Raw genomic sequence first — 25,778 nt, forward strand, 5'->3', positions numbered from 1 at the left:
GCAGCCCATTATGAACCCTGTTCAAGACTAGTAATGAAGCTTACAGCCTACATCAACCTAAAGTACAACAAAGATTTAAAGACGTTCTGGTAATTTTGGGCCTTGAGCTTTATCAGATTTTCATGCACTTTTACCTGTAACAGAATTCTGAGGACAGCTTGGAAAAATTTATTTCTCGACACCCTCCTGAATAAATGGTCTAGTGACGGCCCTGCTTTAACTTGTGGATATCTACCTTGCTTGTTTATCATTAAAGCAAATATTTTAATTAATAACCTCTTACTTTCACAAATGCTAAAAGGACTTACTTTCCATTTGTAAAATAAAACAAAACAAACTTCACTAGGGAGAGCGTGGCACAATGGTTAGGGTACTTGCCTTTAGTGCAAGAGGTCCCGGGTTCGATTCCCGGCGGTGGCGATTTGCTGGGATATTGACTTGGAAAAAAAAGTCTGAAATTAATTTGCAACATCAGTAGATTAAATTCAGACTTCCGCTCTCCCCATGGTTCATTTAGAATTGGGTAAATGAATCGTGAAAGTACTCCGTCCTTCGGAGGGACGTTAAGCCGTCGGTCCCGTGTGCAGAGAGCCATACCTGTACATGCATCTCGTAGCCAGTTTCGAAAAAGAGCAGGGTGTTAACCCCTGACTGTTCCCAACCCATAAGCTTCAATAGAGGCTTTCTTGGGTTATCTAGGGTTGTCACAACCCGAACAAATCAAAAAAAAAAAAAAAAAAAAAATAATTTCTTAAAGACAACTGATATTCCTGAAACAGTTCTACCACCATGAATATTCCACGTGAAAAAGTCACAATGGAGAAATAAATTTTCTTATCTGAAGCATTAACTATGTAGACTGTCTGGTTCATCCTGATAGCACCTGTGAAGTGTAAATATTGGACATCCTATTTACCATCTGCTACCTTACACGTGCCACAAATGCGCTGTACACAAAATAATGATGAAATAGCTATCTTCTCCACTAGAAAATGTGTGACAGTGATCATTTTGTCACTTTATCAGATAACCCTTCACCTATTTATGAACTGAGTAGTGATATTTAGAGGTTACTATAGGTTACAAATGTGTGGAAAAGGTATTCTTCTTCAAACAATCAATCAATTATCACTGTAAATGTAGAGTAAAGATAAAGTTCATGACTGTGTGCACATGCCATAGTGCCCATCTCTCTTTTGAAGCAACATGGGAAGGTAACAGGCTTGTTGTGTGGAAGACATAGTAAACCACCACAACAACACAAAGTCACTGAACTTACAAAACATGTCATATCAACAGAGTTGAAGTGATAAAATGTCATGCCTGTTTCGTACTATTTACTGTATGTCTACAAGCGATGGCTTCAAAACTAATCCGCCGGTTGCCCACCGTTTCCATTCAGTTGGAGCCTGTTTCTACTCTCTAAACAATGGAACATGGTTTAACCGCCAGTCAACCGGAGATCAAGATTTGAAGCCGCCCCTAAAAATTGATCAATGCCATATTGGCACATTTTATAGTTCTAGTAATGAATTGTTTAGATCCTATCGATATCATACAATTCATCACATGTCAAATGCAAGGTGACGTCAATGTATTCTTTGTTTTGCCATGACTAGGCATTTGATACCCATGCATCATATATGGTACAAACTACAAACGTCATAGGTGATCAGATCTTACACAAAGTACAACTTTTAGTAACCTGAATCCATATAACATAAAACTGTGTAGCACCAGATCAGATCACAATCTGTACATTGTTAACGTGTTTATTTTAAATGGCAACATGAATCACTAGTCACACAAAATCCATTTCTTTTCATTTTGATATTCTTCAGGTTACATTTTGCTTAATTTCAGCAGTTGATTAGGAATCTTCTGAAGCTAGTAGCCATACTGTAACATTTGCCGAGGAGGACACCCTCCATGTTTTTCAAAATTCTGATGACATGATTGTGAGTACTTTAGTTAACTAACATACCCTAACATTAAGGTTGTAGGCGCTGTAGTTGTCACAAAATCTGTGATTTTGAATAAAATGACGGGGTATGTTGTTTTATTCAAAATTGATCAAAATATTAGTCTAACGATCGACACAGTGACAACTAAACATGGAACATGGGACATGGGAAAACTACCATTTTGTGAAAAAGAAATGCAATTCTATTTCGTTTGGAAATGTAGATTTGGGTATCACATGCTAGATCATGTTTATCTCATGATCCCAATGAAATTGTTGGCCTGAAAGGTGTTCCTTTTAGATGTTACATTTTTTAAATTTTGCTTCTCATGGCAAAATTTAACTTGTAAAATTGGGGATCAGACTATCTTGGTACAGGCCTCAATGTGAGGTCAAAAACACAATACAAACAAATCTGATGACCCCCCCCCCCTTAAGCTGAACCCTGATATTTTGGACACAATTACAAATTTTTCTGTAACTTAATTCCATTACTTATAAGCAGCCAAATATTGTTCACAACTTAACATAATAATCATCTCATAATATTTACATCTTTTACTGTTAAATATGCATTTCAGTTTACAAGGAAATCAATCGATACAACAATCAACAAAAATTAAAACTTCATATTGAGGGTTAGGGCAAGAGAGCCCTATCAGCAATAGCTCCCAGGTGTCATATTTGTAAATGTGTACAATATAGAATGCAGAAATTGTCAAAATGTCTATAGGGCAGCTATTGCAAATAGGGCTGTCTGGCTCAAAACCCCGGGTATCTTGCACTGATTACAAATATCAAAACTCTTTCATTAATAATAGTTATCAATCTAAATAAACCTAACTTTACATCGGGCTGCTCCAGTTGATATCCAAACTCCCTCTATGGAAGACATGACCTTATTCTTCCACACTGAATTTCAAATGGGTTACCTGAATGGGTGACTCCATTTAAAATATACACTGTGTGGAAGATTAAGACCATGCCTTCCATAGAGGGAGTATGGATATTAACTGGAAGAGCCAAATTTTGTTCTCTATTTACATAAACTCTAAAGAAAGAAAAGAAAATACTACTATTATCTCACCTAGAAAAAATATCTTGCAAAATATGTACAACATTTGTATGGGGTTTAGATACACATATGTACAAAAAACATTAAAATACATCAATATTTGTTTTTGCTATAGCACTAACATGCATTATGTACAATGTGCTGTAGATAATATATACATGAAAATTTGTAAAGTAACAAATTTGCATAAAGGTTACATAGACTGGCATATATTGGGCTATTCCAGTTGAAATACATACAGCCCATATGAAAGACATGATTTTAATCGCCCACACAGAGAGTGTAGATTTCAAATGGAATCACCCATTCAGGTAACCCAATTCACACTCCCTGTGTGAAAGAATAAGGCCATGTCTTCCATTGGGGTGAATGGATTTCAGCTGGACTAACCCATTATTGGGTGAACTATAAATAAAAATCAGAATTCCAAAATTGATTTTGCTTCAAGAAAGATCAATTTGTTGCATACTATTTTTTTTACATAATTGAACTAAACACATTTTGGCTTTAGGCGTAGGAAACAGAGAACCAACTTTTTTGGATATCTTAATTTTTTTTGGGGGGGGGGTTATAATTTGCCAAAAGTTGCTGGAAAATAGTGTAACCACATTGGTGTAAGTCCATCTTTTGTAACTTGCTCAATCACAATGCCCAATAACATCTGGACAATAACAGTAAGACAGCTCCAATGTAACAGGTAACCTGGACATAGGATGATATTGTAGCCGGTGCTCTGGTGTCTAGCTTTCTTTTCCTGCTAACAAATTACAAATCTTTCATGCTAACCCTTTCGTAGGTAAAAGTCCACCCAGCCCTATTTGGAGTAGAATCTCTAATTTGCAGTGGGCCTTTATCAAATGGCTACAGTGTTGTTCACAGTCTATTCATATTGGATAACAAAGAACTCAGAAAATAAAAGAATTTCCAATATTGTCATGATAACATATCAAATGCATCACTGATCTAAACAATACAAAATCTCTCTGAAAATTTAATTTTATCTTATTAACCTTACCACATAATTGGGACATGCAGCTTTATATAGCACACAAAGTATTTATAAGAGGGTCAATTTCTTCAGTTTTCTCACTCAATAAATAAGACAACTGATTTTTTCATGTTGACATAAAATTGATATCGTAACAGGTTTACTATGTACAACATTAGTAGGTTAGCAGGTTAGGATTAGGGTAATAGGTTTAGATACTCAAGTCTATGGGTGGTAGCAACAGTTGTAATCACCCCTGAACGAAAACTTACGATATCATTTGCACCATTAGACTACTTACTTATGTATACATGTGCATATTATTGTTAAACGTCTGCTTTGTCATAAGTATAATATGTGTAGGGACAACTCTTAAACTTTGCACAAAATATTGGCTACTCTCTTATGCTGGTTTCATACCGCCATGGCGCTTTAACATGCTGCTTACATACTTATGCAAGCGCCAGTCATTCAGTGGCATCGGCATGACTCAGAAAGCCAGTGTTGCCGCTCCAAAATCCATAGTCAGAGCGGCAATGCTCCTGAGTTGCCTTAGAAGTTTACTGCAAGCAATTTGACATTTGCCGCTGGTGTTGCTGGCCTAACTGCGTACCGACTTCAAAATCTTCATTAGAGCAGCAAAGCGGTAAGTGACACGATGGTATAAAACCAGCATCTCTTGTCCTCCCATCAAATAAACAAGAATATCAAATAAACATTGGCTTCATTTCATCTGAGAAAACAGATCTCATTTTTCAGGCACATGTATACAATACACCACATCTGCACACACCCTGTAAAAAAAAATTGCAGATTATGCCATTAATTTGAAAAAAATTCAATCTATTTTATCAAACTGGCCAAAGTTTGGGATGGGGTTGACTATTGGAATGAAAGCTTAACCTGAAGTGCATACCTGATATATTAAGACCTATAATTAGATTTTAAAATGACCTTAACATCTGGGTAAAATATCCAAGAAAAACCTTAATCAAAATTATAACAGCACTGACTCATATATAGTATCTCAGCCATATATTTGTCAAACTCAAAGAAATCAAATCAATTTCAAATATTTAAGTATTATTGCCTTCCTTCGGCATCCTATTAAACATGATGTGCGAATACACACACTTATCCTGAATAAAGATGAACATTAACACAACTCATCAAACAATGAGCCACAGTTTCTGGTATAAATGTATAAAAAGGTGGGCTCAATGATTAAGAAACTGATAATATGAAAGAATTCCTAAGCTATAATTTGGTACAAATTCACAATACCTTAAACTTGTCACATGTCTTTGTATTGGGCTAGTGCAATTGAAATCCAATTACCTTAAAATGGGGTTTCCCAAAAGGATGTCTCCATTTAAAATCTACACCACCTGTGTGGGAGATTAAAGGCATGTCTTCCATAAGTGGTGTATGGATTTCAACCGGAATAGCCCTATGTTGCATGCATGTACCAGTATAAGACTCAAAGAAATCAATGATTTACTTTTTTTAGGAATTTTTTTCTCAGAGTGAGAAAAATACATAAATATTTAGGATATGAACATTTTTGCAAAAACATTCACACTTATATGTAACATACTGAGTTACTTATTCAAAGCATTCTTCTCTTAACTACGTAAGGCAGCTTTTTTAACAGTTACTGAATTCACTGCTACCTATCTCTCTCCCTCTCCTGGCCCTTAAAGCTGCCCTGTTTAGTAGAGTCCAGTCCATATTTTGTTGGGAATGAGTCTGGTACATAATAATTCTGCACACACTTTTCAGACTTCATGACACCTGTACACCAAGGTTAGGATAGTTGCTCCCCTATTAGGTGACTGACTGGTCCTCTAACTGATCCTTGTAGTGTGTTGACGAGTTGTAAGTAGCTATGTTCCCTGTGACGGGGGAGACAACACACTATAGGATGAGATAGCTAGATTGAGTTGCTTGTTTGCCATTAATTATTCCCTGAGGCTTTCTTCTTCCTGGCTGCTAACATCTCATAGAATGGATCCTTTGCTATACTTGCCCTGTGGACAAAACAAAATGGACAGCATGTTATACACAAACTATTACACTACCTGGACATAAAACAGATCAGTAGCTATACTTGCCCTGTGTAAAATGGATAGCAAGCTATAAACAGTATTACACCATCTAAAATCATGTGACTGTATACAAATATTAACTGTCTATGAGTGTGATGGTGAAATATAATCACGAGGTGAAAGATGGATTGTTCCATTCCACGAGCCGGGCGGCGAGTGAAATGGAACGATACATCTTTCACCAGTGATTATATTTCGACCATTACTAATTTAAGACAGTTAATATTTGTTTTATATCACTCGTACATAAATTCTATTACTAAAATACTATTTAAGGTAGGAAATACATTTTTTCATCAACAGAACACCATGTTTTGCCGTAATATACTTCACATTTTGGGGTTCACCCCATAACTAAATCGGCGAGTCAAGAGTCAGCGCACGGCTTGGCGCAGGCGCACTACGGCAGAGCGCTATGATGGTAAAGACTATCACACGGAGGAGGTGATAGTAAAAATGGCAAACGGTAATCAACCAATGAACTGTCTAGAATTTATGTATGAGTGATATAAAATAGGATATCAGAAGAACTTCTCTACCATTTTCCTACAGAATACACTTTCTAAAATAGGACTACAGAGCATACCGGACCACACTGATGTACACCTGGATAATTTTACCTTTGCCCCACCCCCAGACAACTGACACTGATATGCCCCACCCCAGACAACTGACCCCTGATATGCCCCACCCCAACTGACCCCTGATATGCCCCACCCCAAACAACTGACCCCTGATATGCCCCACCCCCAGACAACTGACCCCTGATATGCCCCACCCCAGACAACTGACCCCTGATATGCCCCACCCCAGATAACTGACCCCTGATATGCCCCACCCACAGACAACTGACTCCTGATAGGCCCTGACCAAATCAACAGTGTCAATGATGATAAGGGATAACCCAGAGATGCCAACATTAACATCCAGGAAGTAGGGAGGATTCAAACAAAAAAAATAGGGAGGTTTTCAAAATTACATGCAACTTCAATGGCACATAACTTGTCAGAAATAGGGAGGTTTTCAAATTTGGATGTCAAAATGGACAAAAATGTTTCCAAAAATAGGGAGCCTCCTTCTAAAATAGGGAGATTTGGCATCTCTGGATAACCTAAGTAGATACTTACGTGATAACTTTAATCCAGTCATCTTTCTCCTCCTGGGTAGAAGCTTGCATACGATAGGTTTGATGTTTACCTTCTACCACTTTACCATCTGCATCAGTCTTGCAAGCTTTAATAATCTCACGACCATCAGAAGCATACAACTCAAAACAGTGCTACAATAGAACAAGCAAATACATGACATGTCACAAGCAAGAATAACATTTTACAATTGTGCTGTATAAAAATCATCATGATCACCGCATTTAATGAATGGGCTATTCTATTACCTTTATGCCGTGTGGATTTAGGTGAGGGTAAATTATTGGAATATGGATTATGTCACAACAAAACTTGGTGTTGTGTAGACAAATGAGTATAAAATATAAGGAAACATTTATGTATGAGTGATACAGCACTTGTGAAATGGAACAACCTTGTGATTATATTTCAAGCATTACACTCATACACAGTTAATATATTAATAATGTATATTCTTAAACACTTGAGAACATTCTTGCAACCTTATTGGTTCTTACCTGTGTGATATGAAACGATATCACACACTAATTTATTGAAAAGGTATATGCTTGAGGAAAGGAAAGATTCAAGATTGCTCCATAAGGTTCAGTAAATTGAATGCTATAATGCTAATTGATGCTCTGCCTAATTCTCTGAGCCGTCATTTACTGTATAATTGGACATTTTCTGGCTACATTTATTTTTGCACCTTTTGTGTTGCAAGCTGCTACTGCGAAAATAACAATATGCGCATATATTCCTGTTGTGTATAGTTCAGTATATCGAAGCTAAGAATCGTGAATTTAAAACAAGTGAAGTCGTCTAAAATTGGCAAAGCGCCAAAAATTACATGCACAAAAATGTCCACATTTACAGTACACACTGTTCCATACCTGCTTGCTCTTGTCTTCTACTTCTCTTATCTGCAGATTCTCTAATGGAATGATACCACGTGGTTCCTTGTCCTGTGACAAACAGATCAACATCACAAAGGTTACGTTCATTGTTTTTTTAGCAGAAATGGTTCTTGTACATTCACTCAGAAATAGTGCAATTCCTGTCAGTAATATTATTCACTTTGGTCTTGTCTAAAAAGTGAACTGCACTGCTATCAATACTACCTCTGTGGAAGAGGTTGGAAATATCTCCAACAGAGAAGTATGAAGTATGAAGTTTAAATAGGGTTACCTGAATGGGTGACTCCATTTGAAATCTACACCCTCTGTGTGGGACATTAATGTTTTCCATAAGTGGTTTATGGATTTCAAATGCGCTCGATGCTATTCTGAGGCAGAGTCTTATCTCTATGGAGAATTCACCCTTTGCACGGATCAGCCATCTTGCTACAAAAATGAGGTTCTCCCTGCAAACACGTACACGGTAATTAAAACAAGCATTTGACAGGCGTATGCACACACCATACACACTTTGGGGTTAGAACTTAGAACCTCCTTTTGAAATGACCGTGCTATTGGCGCATACAACCTTGTGGAAATGGAATAATATATTGTGGGATGTTGAAATATGATGATTTATTTTAACTTATACTTACAGTTGTAAATTCAAAGTAGTAAAGGCAGTTATCAGTGAGGATAAACCAGCGACGCTTCCAGTTACGGTATCTACCACCTGATAATAGACAAGGGAAAGAAAATAAAGATAAATATCTAGAGTAGACACAATTATTGAATCACATGCATGGATAGTACATGCATGAAATCACTCAATACCAGGATCCAAGGTTGGACTGATGATGGGGTAGATAGAAACCACACCTGGAAATAGGCTATTCTGGTTGAAATCCATACACCCCCTATGGAAGATATGATCTTAATTTCCCACCCACATAGAGGGTATATATTTCAAATGGAGTCACCCCAGGTAACTCCCATCACACACCCTGTGTGGGAGATTAAGGTTAAATGTCTTCCATCAGGGGTGTATGGAATTCAATTGGAATATCCCTGTGTTACACCTTGCATGCTGGATGGAGACTGTCCTATATCAGTGTGAAGTGAAATGATTACCCCACAAGAACCAATCAAACAAGTGATGGTACAAAAAGTGATACCAAAAAGACCATTCTTACGAAGGCCAATATGAAAACTACCAATTGCCAACATGGACGACATTTTACTATGATCAGTCTAGTGGTACATCACTCTAAACTGGGTACATTTATGATTATGACTCCTGACAATAACAAAGTCTAATTAATTCATAGTCACATTTAGTGTGATATTAACAATACTCTACTATTGGTCTGTAACAGATGTAAGATGTTAGACACAATAAATGTAACTTAACACTATTATCATTCATACATAAATTCTACACCTTTCATGATACTTATGTCGAACAATACATAACAAGCCTCTGTGCCTTGGTCAGACATGGTAAATGCCATCTATGTGTAGGGAGAGACGACACCTTAATTAGCGGATTTGCATGTGTGTTACTTTATTGACTCGCAGATTAAGTTTGGGGTAAATTTGGATAAAATTAAATAAGCCATGGCAGAACTTGGTGTTGTGTTACAAAATATGAAACATTCTTGAAACATTTAATTTATGCATGAGTGATATATAACAAACATTAACTGTCTTCACCTTAAGTGTAAATATAAAGTTAATTTGGCATTACTTCCGTGATATGTGCTGTGCGCCGGACGTACACGAGTGCAAAAACAAAAGTGAGAAACAATTACACTGATTGGCTGTTCAACGGTCTTGACAACAAGACGGTTGACGCATTGGTCGTCACCACATAGAAGGGGAGGAGACCTTGCTACTACATGATCGCCTATCACTGGCGGGTACCTGGTCCACAGAATTACTAACAAACTTACTTTAGTTCATACACCACACTTGTAGACAGTTAAAATTTGTACACTATCCTATGGTATACAGACTTTGCTAAATCCTAATTCTTTTTGAGGAATGAGGGGTTATGGATGGTCATTTAATGTCACATAATGTGTCATGATATGTGATCTACAACTAACATTGTATAAAGCTTTGACAAAGAATCCATGGGCTAGACTTCATAGTGGATTTTCAGAATCTACATGTAACATAAGTAACATTTGACGATGGCATCCTCGTGATTATGGGCTTATGCTGTTAGCAAATTAGGAACAATTGACATCAAGAAGAAAATCCACTTGTACATAGTTTAGAATGCTTTCTATGATAAATATACAGTTAATTACTACACAATTTTGATGACTGATTATTATACTTACTGATGACAACATGACTAGGAAATGGGGCACGCTACTAGTTAAGCACAACTAAATCTTTGACTTAGTTAGACACGACTGTAACTTATGGAAACAACCGAACTATGATGGCTACTATGGCCCACTATACACTTATTATAATGTCAATGAGGTACAACTGAGATATTACTTGCCATTAAATGTAGACAATATAGACATGAGATTAGATCATCATATGATTACAATAGACAAGTATTGAAACATTTTGATCACCAAAAAATATTTGATTGACAGTGTTATGAGACCATCTAATTACTTATACACTAATACAGAATCTGAATGTTGATGATTCTACCACAGACACACATATTATGGACAATTCAAAAACATTTGAAAATTCATTTTCAACTTGTACGGAACAGGGCACTGAGAAAGAGCCTGTAGGCAATACAACTAAATTACACAGGCATTTACACTGCACCCTTGTTGGCTACATGTGATAGTATGATTCATAAACACCGCAAGTCATCCATGAGTTGTACTGACGCACACAACTATTTGCCAACAAGTACTCTAATCCTGTCTGATTCACTGTTGTTTTTCTGGCTTGCCATTTGCTATACACAGTACTTTAAAATCTTAAACCAGCAAAAATAGTTCCATCCTGTTTTCACCCTTTATAGCTTGGGTAAGTCGAGTTAATCTGTGTGTCCTATATACTTAGTTAGCATAAGGACATTTTGTTATACTAGGAATAAGGGTGGGGGCTATAGATAGAGTTCATGGAAGTTCACTGTAAGAACTTATTCGGTAATTATTACGTCACATGTAGATTTTGTTGGTGTATTTAATTCACAGACACATAGGCCTTCATTTTGTAAACTATGAATGAAAAATTTAACCAATCACGCTACGCAATGTAGTTGCTATTGGTCAAAGCTTCTGCAAAGTACATAATGGCATTGACCCGACACAAATCACCTGTGTCCGAGAATTAAATATAGCCATGATAGCTTAATCCTTCATTAATCTTCCAAATAGCTAAGTTGATTCAGAATTCATTAGTATAGCTTGCTCACTATAATACTGCCACTTGAAAATTAATTGATTACAAAGTTCAATTACCAATATGAACAAAACCAATATGATTTCAAAAACCGACGATTTAACAAATAAAAATTTGCAGATTTCTAGAGAGACTCCAGTTGGGAGTGTTTTCAAAATGCAGTACATGCATGTGTTTCCCTCTTAACACCTTAAAACCTTCAAACTGATGCAAAAAGGGAGTGGAATTCTGCAGACTGGTGGAGCATGCTAAAAAATGAAAATACGGTGAAATCAAAATGCTGAAAACGGATGGGTAAAAATCAACCAATTTTCATACATGCCAAAGAAAAATTGGTTAGCATACCTGAGAAAGGAAAGATTGAGTAATTCCAGTTGGTGTCCATACACCTTCTATTATAGATATAGCCTTAATCTTACACACATAGTAGAAATTTCAAATGGGACTACCTGATTGGGTAGCTCCATTTGAAATTCCCTGTGTGGCAGATTAAGGTCATATCTTCCACAGGGGTGTATGTATGTCAACTGGAATAGCCCATTGTGCAGTGTATTGTGTCAAAACAGTCATATGTATGTATGATGATTTTGACTAAAAACAATTGTCTTGTTTCCTCCTAAAATAGCATATAACGATGGCAAAACTAACTGAACTGTTGAAAACATTTGAAATTGGGAATTTCAATCTATGAATAATATTAATATCATTGTTTTAAAACTTTTAACTTGAGCTAACTCTACCCATGTGCAGTATAATTTGCATGAGACTATTGAAGACATTTGTTGTGTAGGAACTCAACTAAAGTTAGAACATGACAGATTTCCTTTCTGATTTCCACTGCCTACAGACTGTTATGATAGCGGTATACAACCAATCAGGTCTAATGGGAATACACAGCTATCTGCAGATTGAGGCACGATTAAAATTTAGAAGTCATTCTTCATGTCAAAACATGTGTTCTGCTTCAAAAAAGTCTGGCTGATATGTTACATTTTATCTGAATGTATAGATTTGTGCTCAATTTTGTTGGGGGTACTTGATTCTGGGAGATGTAAATGGGCTATGCCAGTTGAAATCCATACACCCCCTAAAGAAGTATGACCTTAATCTTTCACATTAGGGAGTGTGAATTTCAAATGGGGTAACCTGAATAGGTGACTTCATTTGAAATCTACACCCCTGTGTGGGAGATTAAGATTGCATCTTTCATCAGGGGTGCATGGATTTCAACAAGAATAACCCAATCCACCTTGGTGCTACCATTGTCCCTGACTGTAATAAGTTATGCCAGCTTGCCTCTCAAACTCCCGCCTTATTTTAGATAAAGAGCATTATGTCTGTCTATCAAAGTGCCTCATTTTTTTGTTTATCCATATACTTTGGGTTTTTTTTCTATATGTGAATTCAAGAAAAAATATAATTTATCATCTTGTATGTAGAAAGCTAGCAAATGATAAATAAAAAATAAACTTCCAAGTAACAGCTCATTAAGATATCTTTCTTTTACATCAATTACAGACAATTATTTTCGTTGAAATTTTGCATGTTTAAAATCCACCAAAGAAACAAAAACTTGGGAAAGAAAAATTAGCTTTTAGTGAAACCAAATGTACTACTGTATTTGACAATCAGTTTCACATGTGTTTGAACACAGGTGCAATAAAAAACAAACAAAAAACATGAAAACAAAAAACCACAGGCAAAATCAACATAAAAGTGTTGGAGGTGTGTCATTCATTGGGCTATCCCAGTTAAAATACATACTCCCCTATGGAAGACATGACCTTAATCTCCCACACACGGAGTGTAGATTTCAAATTGAGTCACCCATTCAGGTCACTTGATTTGAAATTCACACTCCCAGTGTGAGAGATTAAGGTCATGTTTCTACAGGGGGTGCATGGGTTTCAACTGGAATAGCCCATTCCAGAAGGCAGGCTGCAAGCAATCAGGTCATTCTAAGAGTTGTCGTCCATTTTGTTGTTGAGTCGAGAATGATTGAATTTGTCGTTGGTTGGTTAGGGAGAGATATCAACGTAATTATTAGTGACAAGTTGAACTGGTGAAAACACCAGGGAGAAACACTGTCAAAACAGCAATTTCATGTCTCAAATAAGCTCATTGAAAGAAACAATATATCATCACCTTTTCATGAGCAAACTGTGTATGGGTTTGATTAAGAAAAAACTTTTGACAAATTATTTTTGTCTTGAAAATAGACACATTCCTTTCTGAACAACAAATAGAGATATATACGTCTGTGTTCCCCGCAAGTAGGTTTGCTTTCATAGAAAGTCTTATTTTGGTCTCTTTTTTTTCTTTTTGCTATTTATGATTTTTAAAAATATCTTTAATTAAATTTTGTTAAAAAATTACAGTCACTGAGAACAAATTGCTGTTTTTACTTTGTATCTCCCTTTAAGATGACCTTTAACCTACTGAGGAAAACACAGAGGTATAAAAAGTTAGAATGACTTCAACAAACGAAATTAAGTGAACAATTTAAAAAAAAACATAACATTCAACCACAACCATGGTAGTTGAAACAGGCTGGAAAAAGTTGTCACACGGGCTGGCATTAACAAGACGAAAAAGTTGTCACACGGGCTGGCATTAACAAGACTAACCTCCTACAAGTGTTGACCAATCAGAGTGGCGCAGACAATATATGTTGATGTACAACAAAAGCAGTGTAGTATATGAAGAAAGAACCGGTTTGTTAAATCAGCATGTTATAATATAGATAACAAAGATATATTGACTAAAACAGAAAAGGCCTAGTGCAACATGTATTGACTATTGTCAGCTATTTCTGCAAGTCTAAGCTATCACATTTGCTGTAATCATTTAATTAGCATTAGCATCCTTGATAATTACTGCATTTTTTAATTCTAAATACTTTGCAAGTTAAACATATTCTGCAAAACAGTTCATTTTATAAAATCAACTCTACATTAAATTTTGTTAGATAGTTAAACTTGATATAATTGGTTAGAAATACAAATCTATGACAAGTAATAAGTTGCTGTTTATGGTTAATTTCAATCACATGTTAGCTGCTTCAATAACAAACCCAATTCAGGCAAAAGCATGCAAAGCTCACTGGGATCCACAACATGTTCATCTATCAGGGCACAGTTCTTTAACCCTAATACATTTGTACCTTAGAAAAATTTGGGTACAAAATCTCATACTCTGCAACTTGAGGTCAAATTTTGCACTATGCGTGTTTAATTGAGGTTATTAAACTATGCCATTGGGATGAGGCCATTGTGGTCCATAGTGGCTACTGCAAGTTGCGGGGTAAATTTCATGCATGCTGTAAATCAAATCAAACTAAAATATAAAAGCTGATATAACAGCACTGCATTCAAATTTGCATAAGTCCACCCTTCTTAATTAGTTACATGTATTTCTGTTAGTATAACATGGCTTAATTTTAAGCCATTATTCAATCCTTGGCACAACGTCTAATTAGGTCCTATAGCGCTATTGGTGCTCCGATACGTACCAATGGCTCTTTCTAGTGTACCCTGAACATATAAGATAAAACTATGCAAATGTTAATTATTACGCTTGATACAATTTATTACATCACCAGGGTATGACAGAAAGAGTCAACGGTACCTAACCGGGCACCGATAGTACTACAGGACAAAATCTGATGTGGTGCCTTACTAGCTTTTACATTAAGATTATCACAGTAAGTCATCACAGTAAATTGATAATCTAAAATTTTCTAAAAATAAAATCGAACAATATAATCTGAAATTTACTAAACTGGAGCTGGCAAGCCCAAATTGACAAGGTTAATCACAATTTCAAAATATTATTAACCTAAAATGAATTCCAAATGAAACTAGAAATGACTCCAATATGTTATCAACCACACATGACCACATGACTGCAACTAAGACGCATGTGAATACATGACAGTTCATCTGTGTTGGTTCACCTAGGATTAAGGTTTCCTATTGGTTGCCTTGTCACAGTAGGATGTAACAGTTGGTACAGTTTCATGTTGTGCCTATAATTTATTATAAATCAGCATACATCATTTCATGCTTCATTCAATTAGCACTGTGTAACTTGGACCTCATAGTCACAAGCAGAAGCGTAATAAATTTGGTATGCATTACACCAAATGATACATTAGTAGCAATAGCATTTATTACACATTTGTATGTTTTTCTTGTTAAGTTTCTAATTTGTTATTGGTGTATCTTATCGCACCTGTTAGTTACACTATCAACTGCTATTACATTTGTAATATAGGAAATTATCTGGGAATTAAAGAAACAACTGCCAAATGTGAGATGTCATAACATGACTGTGCTTCTCCGATTGATGCCTGATTTAAGGCTTTCTAATATACAAGAGTGGGGCTGGGGACTTTTACTCAGAGAGGTTTGATTCTCAATCTTTGTTTGTGACATATTCATACTCTATCCCTGTTTATCATCCCACAGATACCTTCCCGACACACATGCCTAGCTAGAAAGCTCACATAGCAGATGTTACGTATTTACAGTCAACATTTGCCATATATAAGCAGGATTCCTTCAATTAATCAATGTATTTTTATCACATAAATTCATGGAATTGTCTCTGTCCATATTTGTTGGGTTTTAAATCTACAACTTTGACCTTATCAAGCATACTAATGTGGACAATGTCAAGAAAACTTCCCAATTTTAAGACTTTTTCAACAAGATCATGAACTTCAATCAGCTGTAATCTGACATAAATGTCATCGCAGTATGGCGTAAGAAAATGAAGTTATAGTTGAAATCGCTAGATATTTATATAATAAAGAAGAGACAGAATGATATGAATGACAGATCAGTGGTCATGATAAGATAAATTGTCCAGAATGTTGTCAAGTTTTAAGTCTTGAAATCTTGAATAAGCTGTCCCCACTGGTTCAGATTTTGTGGCTCTCTCATCAGTTCACCAAACCTTTCCTTTCCGTTTATAATTCATACTCCCCCTATGGAAAATATTTCCAAAAACTTGCAAATCAAACTCTAGAGACTGGAGAGACAATGACCCCAGCATCCAAATCAGCTGCATCTCCAAATCAAAAGCTGCATCCCAAAAGACAAAACCTAATTTGTTGATCATGGGATAAAAACCTTGGTGCAAAGGGAGCTACATATAGTAAGTTTATCTTTGCTAAAGTACTAGGACAACCTTTATATAAGAAGTATTACAAGTATTTTATATCACAAGCATTTTCTTGGTTGGGTTTGTTCCATCTATTGCACTTACCCATTTCTAATGTCTGTCAAAGGGGAAACTTTTGTCATTATTGGATGTTAATTCCCCTCATAAGAAATCAAACTTTTGGAATTTTTTCACCAAGAAGTATTTATTTTCAATCCTCTGCATCCAATCAACTAATTTACCTGTGTCAAGTTTAGATTAATCACTTGTTCCAACATTATGTTATTCACAACAAGTTACAATAACCCTACACTATTTTCTTGCCCGACAGATAAATGAGAACCATCTAGAATATGAACTCATGCATGATTACAGATTTTTATGTCTAACATAATGTTTCCTCCATATTTAAAGTCAGAATAAAAAATTTCAATTGAGTAAAGTTACAAAATTTCAAGTCAAATTTTATCTCTATAAATTAATCATTTCAAAACTGGGGATGTTATGTTGTCAAATGTATGCCCCAAATAGGTATTGTATCTTTAAAATTCCCTACCGTTTACCAATTTGTTAGTTCTTTTTTATTTATTATACTCTCAAGTTTAGTAGAATTGATTAGAAGCAAATGGACTATTCCATTTAAAATCCACACCACCCCCAGGGGGAGTATGAATTTCAAATGGAATGAGCACATTGGGCAACTCCTTTTGAATTTCATACACCCTCTGGGAAAGATTCAACCTGAATCGTCCACAAAGGGATGATGAGTTTCAAAAGGAGCTGCTAATGTGGAAGATATTCTCAAAATCTTACACAGGGGTGGTGTGGATTTTAAAGGGAATAGCCCAATGTTAATCCTAGCTTATATCTAATAAGCTGGTTACTCACACATTCTAGAGCAAATTGAAAGCCAACATGCGGCTGACGATAGCATGAGTTATGTTGGACTACATACCTTGTTTCATTAACCATCCTTCTTTGTCTGGGTTGAAGAAAGTGTGTGTTAGATCATTACCGTCATCTTCTGGGATTTTAAATGGCTCCTTCTTGATGCTATCATACAAACTCTGTGGCAAGAAAAATGGTTATGAAGAACACTCTTATGTTAATTGCAAATGGACATATTCATCATAGGATGGATAAAAGAAACATGATCTTTTGTCTATTTGGCCTTTAATTGAGTTTGTCCTGTATTTATTCACTGTGGTTTTCTTTACTCATTTCTGGTTTGATGCTTGTTTGTTTTAATGTCTTCTTTGTCCTGTTGTTTCAAATCTTTCTGTTGTATATAGATGTTTAACTTTTTGGCTAAAAGTGCTACCAAAATCAAATTAGTTATTTTTAAGATAACTTTCAAAGATTCACCTGAAGAACAGAAAACTAAAGAAACATCTTAAAATCATTTTCTTTAAACATTTGTGCTGCATCACATCTCATATATCTTCGATAAGATTCAGCATGAATCTTTCTCAGAGGGTGTATGAAATTCAATTGGAGTTGTCTAATGTATTCAATCCATTTAAAAGCCCTCCTATTGAAGAAATTTCCACAAGGGTAGTGTGGATTTTAACTGGAATAACCAATTACCTCAATTCAATCATCCACTTAATCCTTAATAATGAAGTTATAAAACCCATCGTTTCATGGTTTATGATTGACTCTTACAAAATAATTGCAATTTTGAATGCAAAATCCTTCATAAATTGGGATCAAAATGGGTCAATTTCACATGTAACTGCATACTAATAAGCAATAAATCACTATTTTATATAGTACTTGCTCTTATTATCAGCTACAATACAGAAACCAACCTGGTTATTTTCTGTATAACAACCATTTCATTGCTAATCAACTTGAAATTGAAAAAACAAGGATAATTTAGTTGTTTCTTATCTCTACCAAGAAGTACCATGGGACCGCTAACTACCTGGGGATAACTCCGTTATCTGATTCAGGAAGTGGCACGTGAGTTGCTTGTACAGCAATAACTTAATATAACCTCTTACAAACTTTCTAACGTTTATGCTAAGGAAATTCAGAAGCAGGTCGCATTGACAGACCTTATAATTTTGCTTTCTGCCGTTTTGTGTAAGAGGACTGGGCCTATTATATTCTATTATTTTCGCTACTGAAAGCGCTGTATTTTCACGGTATTAATTTTCCGCAATTTGAACTGTTCGGAGTAGTCTTGCGGTTCCTTATATTTACGATTACAAAAAGTTACACATTAGAGCCTATGGGTAGAAAATATTTTTGCTGGCTTTTAAGTTTGCGGTTCTGAAATTAACAACGAAAATAAATACCTTGTGAAAATTTCCAATATACTGCAACTTTTATTAACTATAGAAGTGAGATTCATAAGTGTTTAATTTCAAATTAATTGGGTCTACTCTTGGGAATTTGTTGGTGTGTAACAACACTTTGGCTTTAGAACAAATTCACTGTATTATATTGAAAATAATTTGTCAAGATTGAGAGTGAAATGCTCAGATTGAAATATCATTTCAGCTACAGTCTATTCTCCATGCATGCCACTTATGAGAATCTAGGCCTACTCCATACAATCACTCATACAACACCAAAGACTTGGAAGAGATTAACACAATTTGATCAACTTGATTTATCATTGTGATAACCTCTTCCACAGTCTCCAGTGATAGGAAATGCGTATATGAGTAATGTTTCCTGTGTCAAACTATGGCATGTACAAGGTCAGATCTGGGGAAAGCTATTAATGGTCCCCTGTGGTGACGGGAAACAATTAGAGTGCCCGTTTATAAAGTTAAACAAATGGATCGTTACGAGCCTGATTAAAATGTTGTCGTTGCCTTGTCTTTACCAAGTAAAGCCAACTGCATCCACTTTGCTTTGCTAGGATGATTTACTAAAGGGATTTGGATGGAAAATTTAAACTTTTATCGATCCTCTTCAAAGACTATGTGCATTACAATGTCCAAGACACAGTTCCTTTACCCCAATAAGCTCAGATACTCAAAGAAGAACCTTTGCCATTGCAAATGAGAACATTATGGCTCATACTGGATGCTCCGTTTGCAGTATGTTATAAGGTGGCTAAATATAGCACCACAAACAGTCATATCTCGCTAGTCAGAAAGTCTGCAAAACTTGATCGGTTTCAAACTCTGCTCAAATTACTTCCTTGTTCAGCACAGACAAAAAAAGCCAAAGCGCCATCCCCATCATGAAACTGAAAATATGTACATTGATATCACCAAGATGGGTTTAATATAACAATAGGGATGTTCAAGACTAACTTTTGATCCAGTCATCATATCAAAACTTTCTGTTTCCATGTATCATGGAAAAACGTAAATCCTTGGAGACAAGGAAGTTGTTGTAGGCCAAATGACACCAGCCGGAAATAATAACATTTCCTTTGCGCTGTATGGTATTCTAAGTACGGACTGAACAGCCTAAAATAATTACAATTTGGATCAAATAGTCGGTCTAGACTAAATGTGTAGCTATTTTTTGTTCAAATTTTTTACAACTAATTGTAACATGATGATAATCCAGCAAGATATGTTATAAAATGTGTTGGATTTCTTTGCATTTCATTGCTGTCTGCAACCACTGAATCATGCCTTTCCCATCATTCCAGTGTTTCTATACATAAGTTTAAAAAAATAATTTGACTTAAGTTTGAGATAACAGTTGCAACATGCATATTTGAATTTGTTGTTGTTCCATTTAACAGTGATTATCCTCTCTAAGTATCGCAAATTGTCTATGCATGATTTAGCATAATTTCATCATGAAAAGGTACAATTAAGTCTAATTTTGATGATATTTTCAGTATACTCTTGGGCAACTTTGATGGTCAAGAACAAACAGTTCATATAGTTTGATCGTGTCATATCTGTGATATACTTTTGGAAAGTACTCTGATGCAACATACGATTTCACATTGCAATAATAGGGCTTCTAAATGACTGCTCAACCCTTGTGCATTTCTAAAAGACATTTTTAGCAGTTGAACAGAAATCTTCGGAAATAAGCAAACAAAAACACTACAACCAATCACACACAGACGACAGCACATTCGATGAGTGTGTACCATGGTATGATTGATCATACCAGTTACGTACCGCATTGCTCTTAATTGACAAAGTGTACTGGATGCGGTGTTCATTGCAACAGAATTTGATTGGTTTTAGTTTTGATGATCGCATATGATCAGTGTTTTTTGTAAAAGTCCTCTTGAAAAGGTCTCTATATTTAAATTACTTTGTACCTTTAATAGTTCTTCAGGCAGATCTCTGCCTTCGTTGATGCCTCTGTTCATCTGTATAAATCGCTCTAATGATGGCTTATCCCTGACGCTGGGGTTGTGTAGGCTTGTGTTGAGCATGATGATGGCAAATGACAGCACATAACAGGTATCTGGATAGGTTGGAGAGAATAAATCATCATTGGTTAATTATTATATTGCTTGTCTGGATTCACATGAATTGAAAGCAGCATAAGGAGAACGTAACTAGAATTGCTTTTAATTTTTTTATATTGCAATCAAGAGGCTAACTTCTGATCAAGAAGTACGCAACAAGATATTGAAAAAAATAAATTGATTCATCTCACGTCTGTCAAATGGGACATCCTCACAAAATCCCTAATGGTTTGTACAGGGCTTTTTCAGTTCCACATAGAAAATACCCATTTGCTTTTCCTTTTTTAATTATTGGGAGTAACTTCAAAATGTAAGGGAAGTTTACTAAAGGTGGGTGACCTGATTGACAGCGCCATTCTCCACATTAACACATCAAAAGCGTGATCTTGGTATTCAGGAGAAAGCTCATATTTTTACTGTAACACTGTAAAATTTTGGATCTCAGATGTATTTCCTTTTTTAAAATAGTATGAACACACACCTCCCATTCTTGTCTTATTTTTTTCACCGCTTTATAGCTCTTCAAGTTTACGCTTCACACATTTCTATTATTATTATATTATTATACCACCTGAATTATTCTCTGTGCCATTGTGATGCACGTTCTGGCTTTTAATATCCAACCCACAGAGCAATTTAACTTAAAAATATTGCTTTGGTGACCTTTATCCAATATCCCTTCCTTTTTCATTACACTTCACACAATGCATTTCTTCCATTTCAATTTTCTGTACTGATTTGATATGTAGCGCAATATGGGTCAATAGTGACAAAAACTACCTCAATGAACAGACCACATCCAGAGTTTGCAAATTATGTTCATTTCTTGACTATTGAGCTATGTTCAGCTAGTCTATTCTCAACATGAAAACAAAGGGAACCTGTACAAAGTAATAGGAGTGTCATTTGATGTAATGAGGTGATGCATCATGTTGCAAAGGATTCTGGGTCTGGGAAGGGTAAGATATCATCGGGGGGGACATGACATTAAGCTCCTTGTTAGCCATCACATCATGTGCCTACCTATATTGAATCTATCTTATCTTTCATGTAAAATTATAGCATTTCAAATAACATTACTTCACAAAGTTAGAATGTATACAATCACACATCCAATCTATCTCTGCCTAACTGTGCCATTCACTGTTATCCGATAAGATAGCAAGGAAATTGAACATTTCCTGGGCTTTTTCAAGTGATCATATCACATGGAAATACACGAGTGCCCATAAGGGTAAATCTCGTCTGATATGTCTACACATAGGAGAGGATAATTACACTGTTTTTTTTATAACTATATGTGGAAAAACTTTCCTTAAATAAAGATGACACAACTTTGAAATGACTGAAAACATATAATCACATCACAAATGGTTTAAATAAAATCCCATTTCAAAATAAGAAATGTAACCTTCTTACAACATGGTATTATTTGTGCTTAAAATATAATGTTTTACTGTGACAAAATCAGAATTATCAATACTTTTACTTCTGAGAAGTGAAAATGTTTGAAAAAACTGCCATGATGTGTATAATTGTATTTCTTTATGCAGGTGTGACCTTTAGTAACTGCATTTATATCACAGACAAAATGAATATCAGATTAGCATGGCTTTGTACTACTAATGACACTTGTAACAGAATTTTAATTAAAAATTCTGAATAATATACTAGATCTGACATTACATGGTGGAAACAATTTGAATCTTTGCATTGTCTCAATCAAGTGAACACATACGACTGAATCCCACACAGAATTCAAGTAGATTTTCAAGCATTGCTTATACCATGTCTATTTTGCATCTTGTTGGCAGAACTAGAAACTATTGACCTCTCTTTCTCTTATAAATAATGAAACCCCTTGGATTAGTCAGACAAGTTGTTTCTTGCCAACTGTAGACAATTGCCATATTCCATACATAGCTAACATCCTCATTTATAATGTACCAATGAATCCGTAGAAAACAGACTCTGCCATATTTGCTTGTTGAGGAAAAGCAACCAAATAGTGAATGCATTATTTGGCCATGTTTCAAGCAAACTTCATTTTGTGTGTGCATGCTTGTTTGCTGCCTGCATAAATGCCAGTTTGTTAATAATATGCCAAGTTTTAGATTCATAAATCTTGATAATCCTAATTTTAATTAGGATTAAAATGCTTTCTTAAATAAACTATTATCAGTTGTTTTAAGATTTACAGAGATAAACTTGAGATGTTGCATTGTACATAATTCTTGCAAGTGTCTGCATTCAAATGATGCTGTGCATATTCTGACCCAGATGCAATATGTATTAGGTCAGTGTCTGCACTCAAACGATGCTATGCATATTGTGACCCAGATGCAATACATTTATGTATTAGGTCAGTGTCTGCACTCAAATGATGCTGTGCATATTGTGACCCAGATGCAATACATTTATGTATTAGGTCAGTGTCTGCACTCAAATGATGCTGTGCATATTGTGACCCAGATGCAATACATTTATGTATTAGGTCAGTGTCTGCACTCAAATGATGCTGTGCATATTGTGACCCAGATGCAATACATTTATGTATTAGGTCAGTGTCTGCACTCAAATGATGCTGTGCATATTGTGACCCAGATGCAATACATTTATGTATTAGGTCAGTGTCTGCACTCAAATGATGCTGTGCATATTGTGACCCAGATGCAATACATTTATGTATTAGGTCAGTGTCTGCACTCAAATGATGCTGTGCATATTGTGACGCAGATGCAATACATTTATGTATTAGGTCAGTGTCTGCACTCAAATGATGCTGTGCATATTGTGACCCAGATGCAATACATTTATGTATTAGGTCAGTGTCTGCACTCAAATGATGCTGTGCATATTGTGACCCAGATGCAATACATTTATGTATTAGGTCAGTGTCTGCACTCAAATGATGCTGTGCATATTGTGACCCAGATGCAATATGTATTAGGTCAGTGTCTGCACTCAAATGATACTGTGCATATTGTGACCCAGATGCAATACATTTATGTATTAGGTCAGTGTCTGCACTCAAATGATGCTGTGCATATTGTGACCCAGATGCAATACATTTATGTATTAGGTCAGTGTCTGCACTCAAATGATGCTATGCATATTGTGACCCAGATGCAATACATTTCTGTATTAGGTCAGTGTCTGCACTCAAATGATGCTATGCATATTGTGACCCAGATGCAATACATTTCTGTATTAGGTCAGTGTCTGCACTCAAATGATGCTATGCATATTGTGACCCAGATGCAATATGTATTAGGTCAGTGTGTGCAATCAAACGATACTGTGCATATTATGACCCAGATGCAATATATATTAGGCCAATTAATAAGCCAGCCAATCATAACAGGTTTCTACTTTGAGTGACAGGTGATGTACACACTACACAACATTCCGAGTTTAGCTCTGCAGTAACTATTTTGGTCCCCATGCGGATCAATACAATCTGGCAGATTTCCTCTTAGCATTATGCTGTCTAAATATATTAAGGTTCTTTGGTGTGATCAAGGACTTCTATAGGCAAATTAAGTATTTCTTGGCCAAACTGGAACAAGTGTGTTGCGTCCATGTAGGGTATTAAGTGTGTACACAATGTAAGGTGCGTACTAAGTGTGTACGCAATGTAAGGTGTGTGTATGCTTTCTTCTGTACCGCGCTATGTGCGCATGTGTTTATTGCAGAGCCACTAGCGTTCAATCTTGGCCAAGAATTACTTAATTTACCTGTAGTTACTTTTATATGATTGGCTTTTGAGGAATACTTCTGTGTATCTTGTTTGATATTCATGTTTATTTATAGGACTAATGAGTTTATTAGGACAGTGAGTAAAGTGAAAATAAATGGAGCATGAGTTTGTGCCATTAGTGTCCACATCACTAATACATTCCCCTATACATTACTGTGCAAAATGACAGCTATTCAAATGCAAGTTATAAAGCGACTGGTTGCCTCAAATGTACATTTTATTTGAAGATCTAGGTAGTCATAAAAGATAGTTATAAAAGGCTTATATTTTGAAATATATGCCATCCAATGGGATCCATGCTTTGTAATCACCTGACCTGATTCCACATTATTATAATACTGAGCAAATTTGTATCTCTTAAAGCCTCAAAATTTTCCTACAAACGACACAAAGAAGATGATTTCAAGTCAAATAGTCCTGGAATAGGTCCTTATTAGGATATGATAATAAATCTGCACCAACACACACATTTTCATATTAAGTAATATAGTCGATAGTTCATTAATAATAAGTATCAATGGTTGATGCCGAGATCAAACAAATTTGGCTGCTGCACCTTGCACTAGGATCCACAACATACTCATCTATCAAGGCACAGTTCTTTAACCCTGATACATTTGTACATTCATTAAATGACCTTTGAAAATTTGGGTACAAAAATTCATACTCTGCAACTTTTGTACTATGATTGTTTAATTGAGGTTATTGAACTATGCCATTGGGATGAGGCCATTGTGGTCCATAGCCTTACCTGTGGACTCAAACACTCCTGGATTAGTTTCACAGTATCGTTTGGCAAAACACTCCATCATGCGATCTATCTTCTGAGCTTCACCTGGTAGACGGAAACTCCACAGGAATTGCCTGTAAATGAACGGTGAAAATTGTCAATCAATTCAG

General features: G+C 35.7%; 1 protein-coding gene across 4 annotated transcripts in view; it reads right to left on the reverse strand.

The window, feature by feature from the left end:
- Positions 1–5,559: 5,559 nt before the first annotated feature.
- Positions 5,560–25,778, reverse strand: part of LOC140160984 (cytohesin-1-like) — an 81,324-nt gene continuing 61,105 nt past the window's right edge. For 2 of the 4 annotated variants that reach the window (XM_072184354.1, XM_072184346.1), the window contains 7 exons: positions 25,630–25,742; positions 20,966–21,114; positions 17,666–17,777; positions 8,811–8,887; positions 8,152–8,223; positions 7,262–7,413; positions 5,560–6,056 (listed from right to left, as the gene is read on the reverse strand). In XM_072184354.1, the coding sequence (XP_072040455.1) occupies positions 5,984–6,056; positions 7,262–7,413; positions 8,152–8,223; positions 8,811–8,887; positions 17,666–17,777; positions 20,966–21,114; positions 25,630–25,742 (748 nt within the window). In that variant the 3' untranslated portion in view covers positions 5,560–5,983. Of the gene's footprint in view, positions 6,057–7,261; positions 7,414–8,151; positions 8,224–8,810; positions 8,890–17,664; positions 17,778–20,965; positions 21,115–25,629; positions 25,743–25,778 lie in introns of all 4 variants that reach the window. The other 2 variants (XM_072184363.1, XM_072184370.1) reach the window with 1 other exon arrangement.

Source organism: Amphiura filiformis, chromosome 1 (genome assembly GCF_039555335.1).
Source record: "Amphiura filiformis chromosome 1, Afil_fr2py, whole genome shotgun sequence".
Classification (NCBI taxonomy): domain Eukaryota; kingdom Metazoa; phylum Echinodermata; class Ophiuroidea; order Amphilepidida; family Amphiuridae; genus Amphiura; species Amphiura filiformis.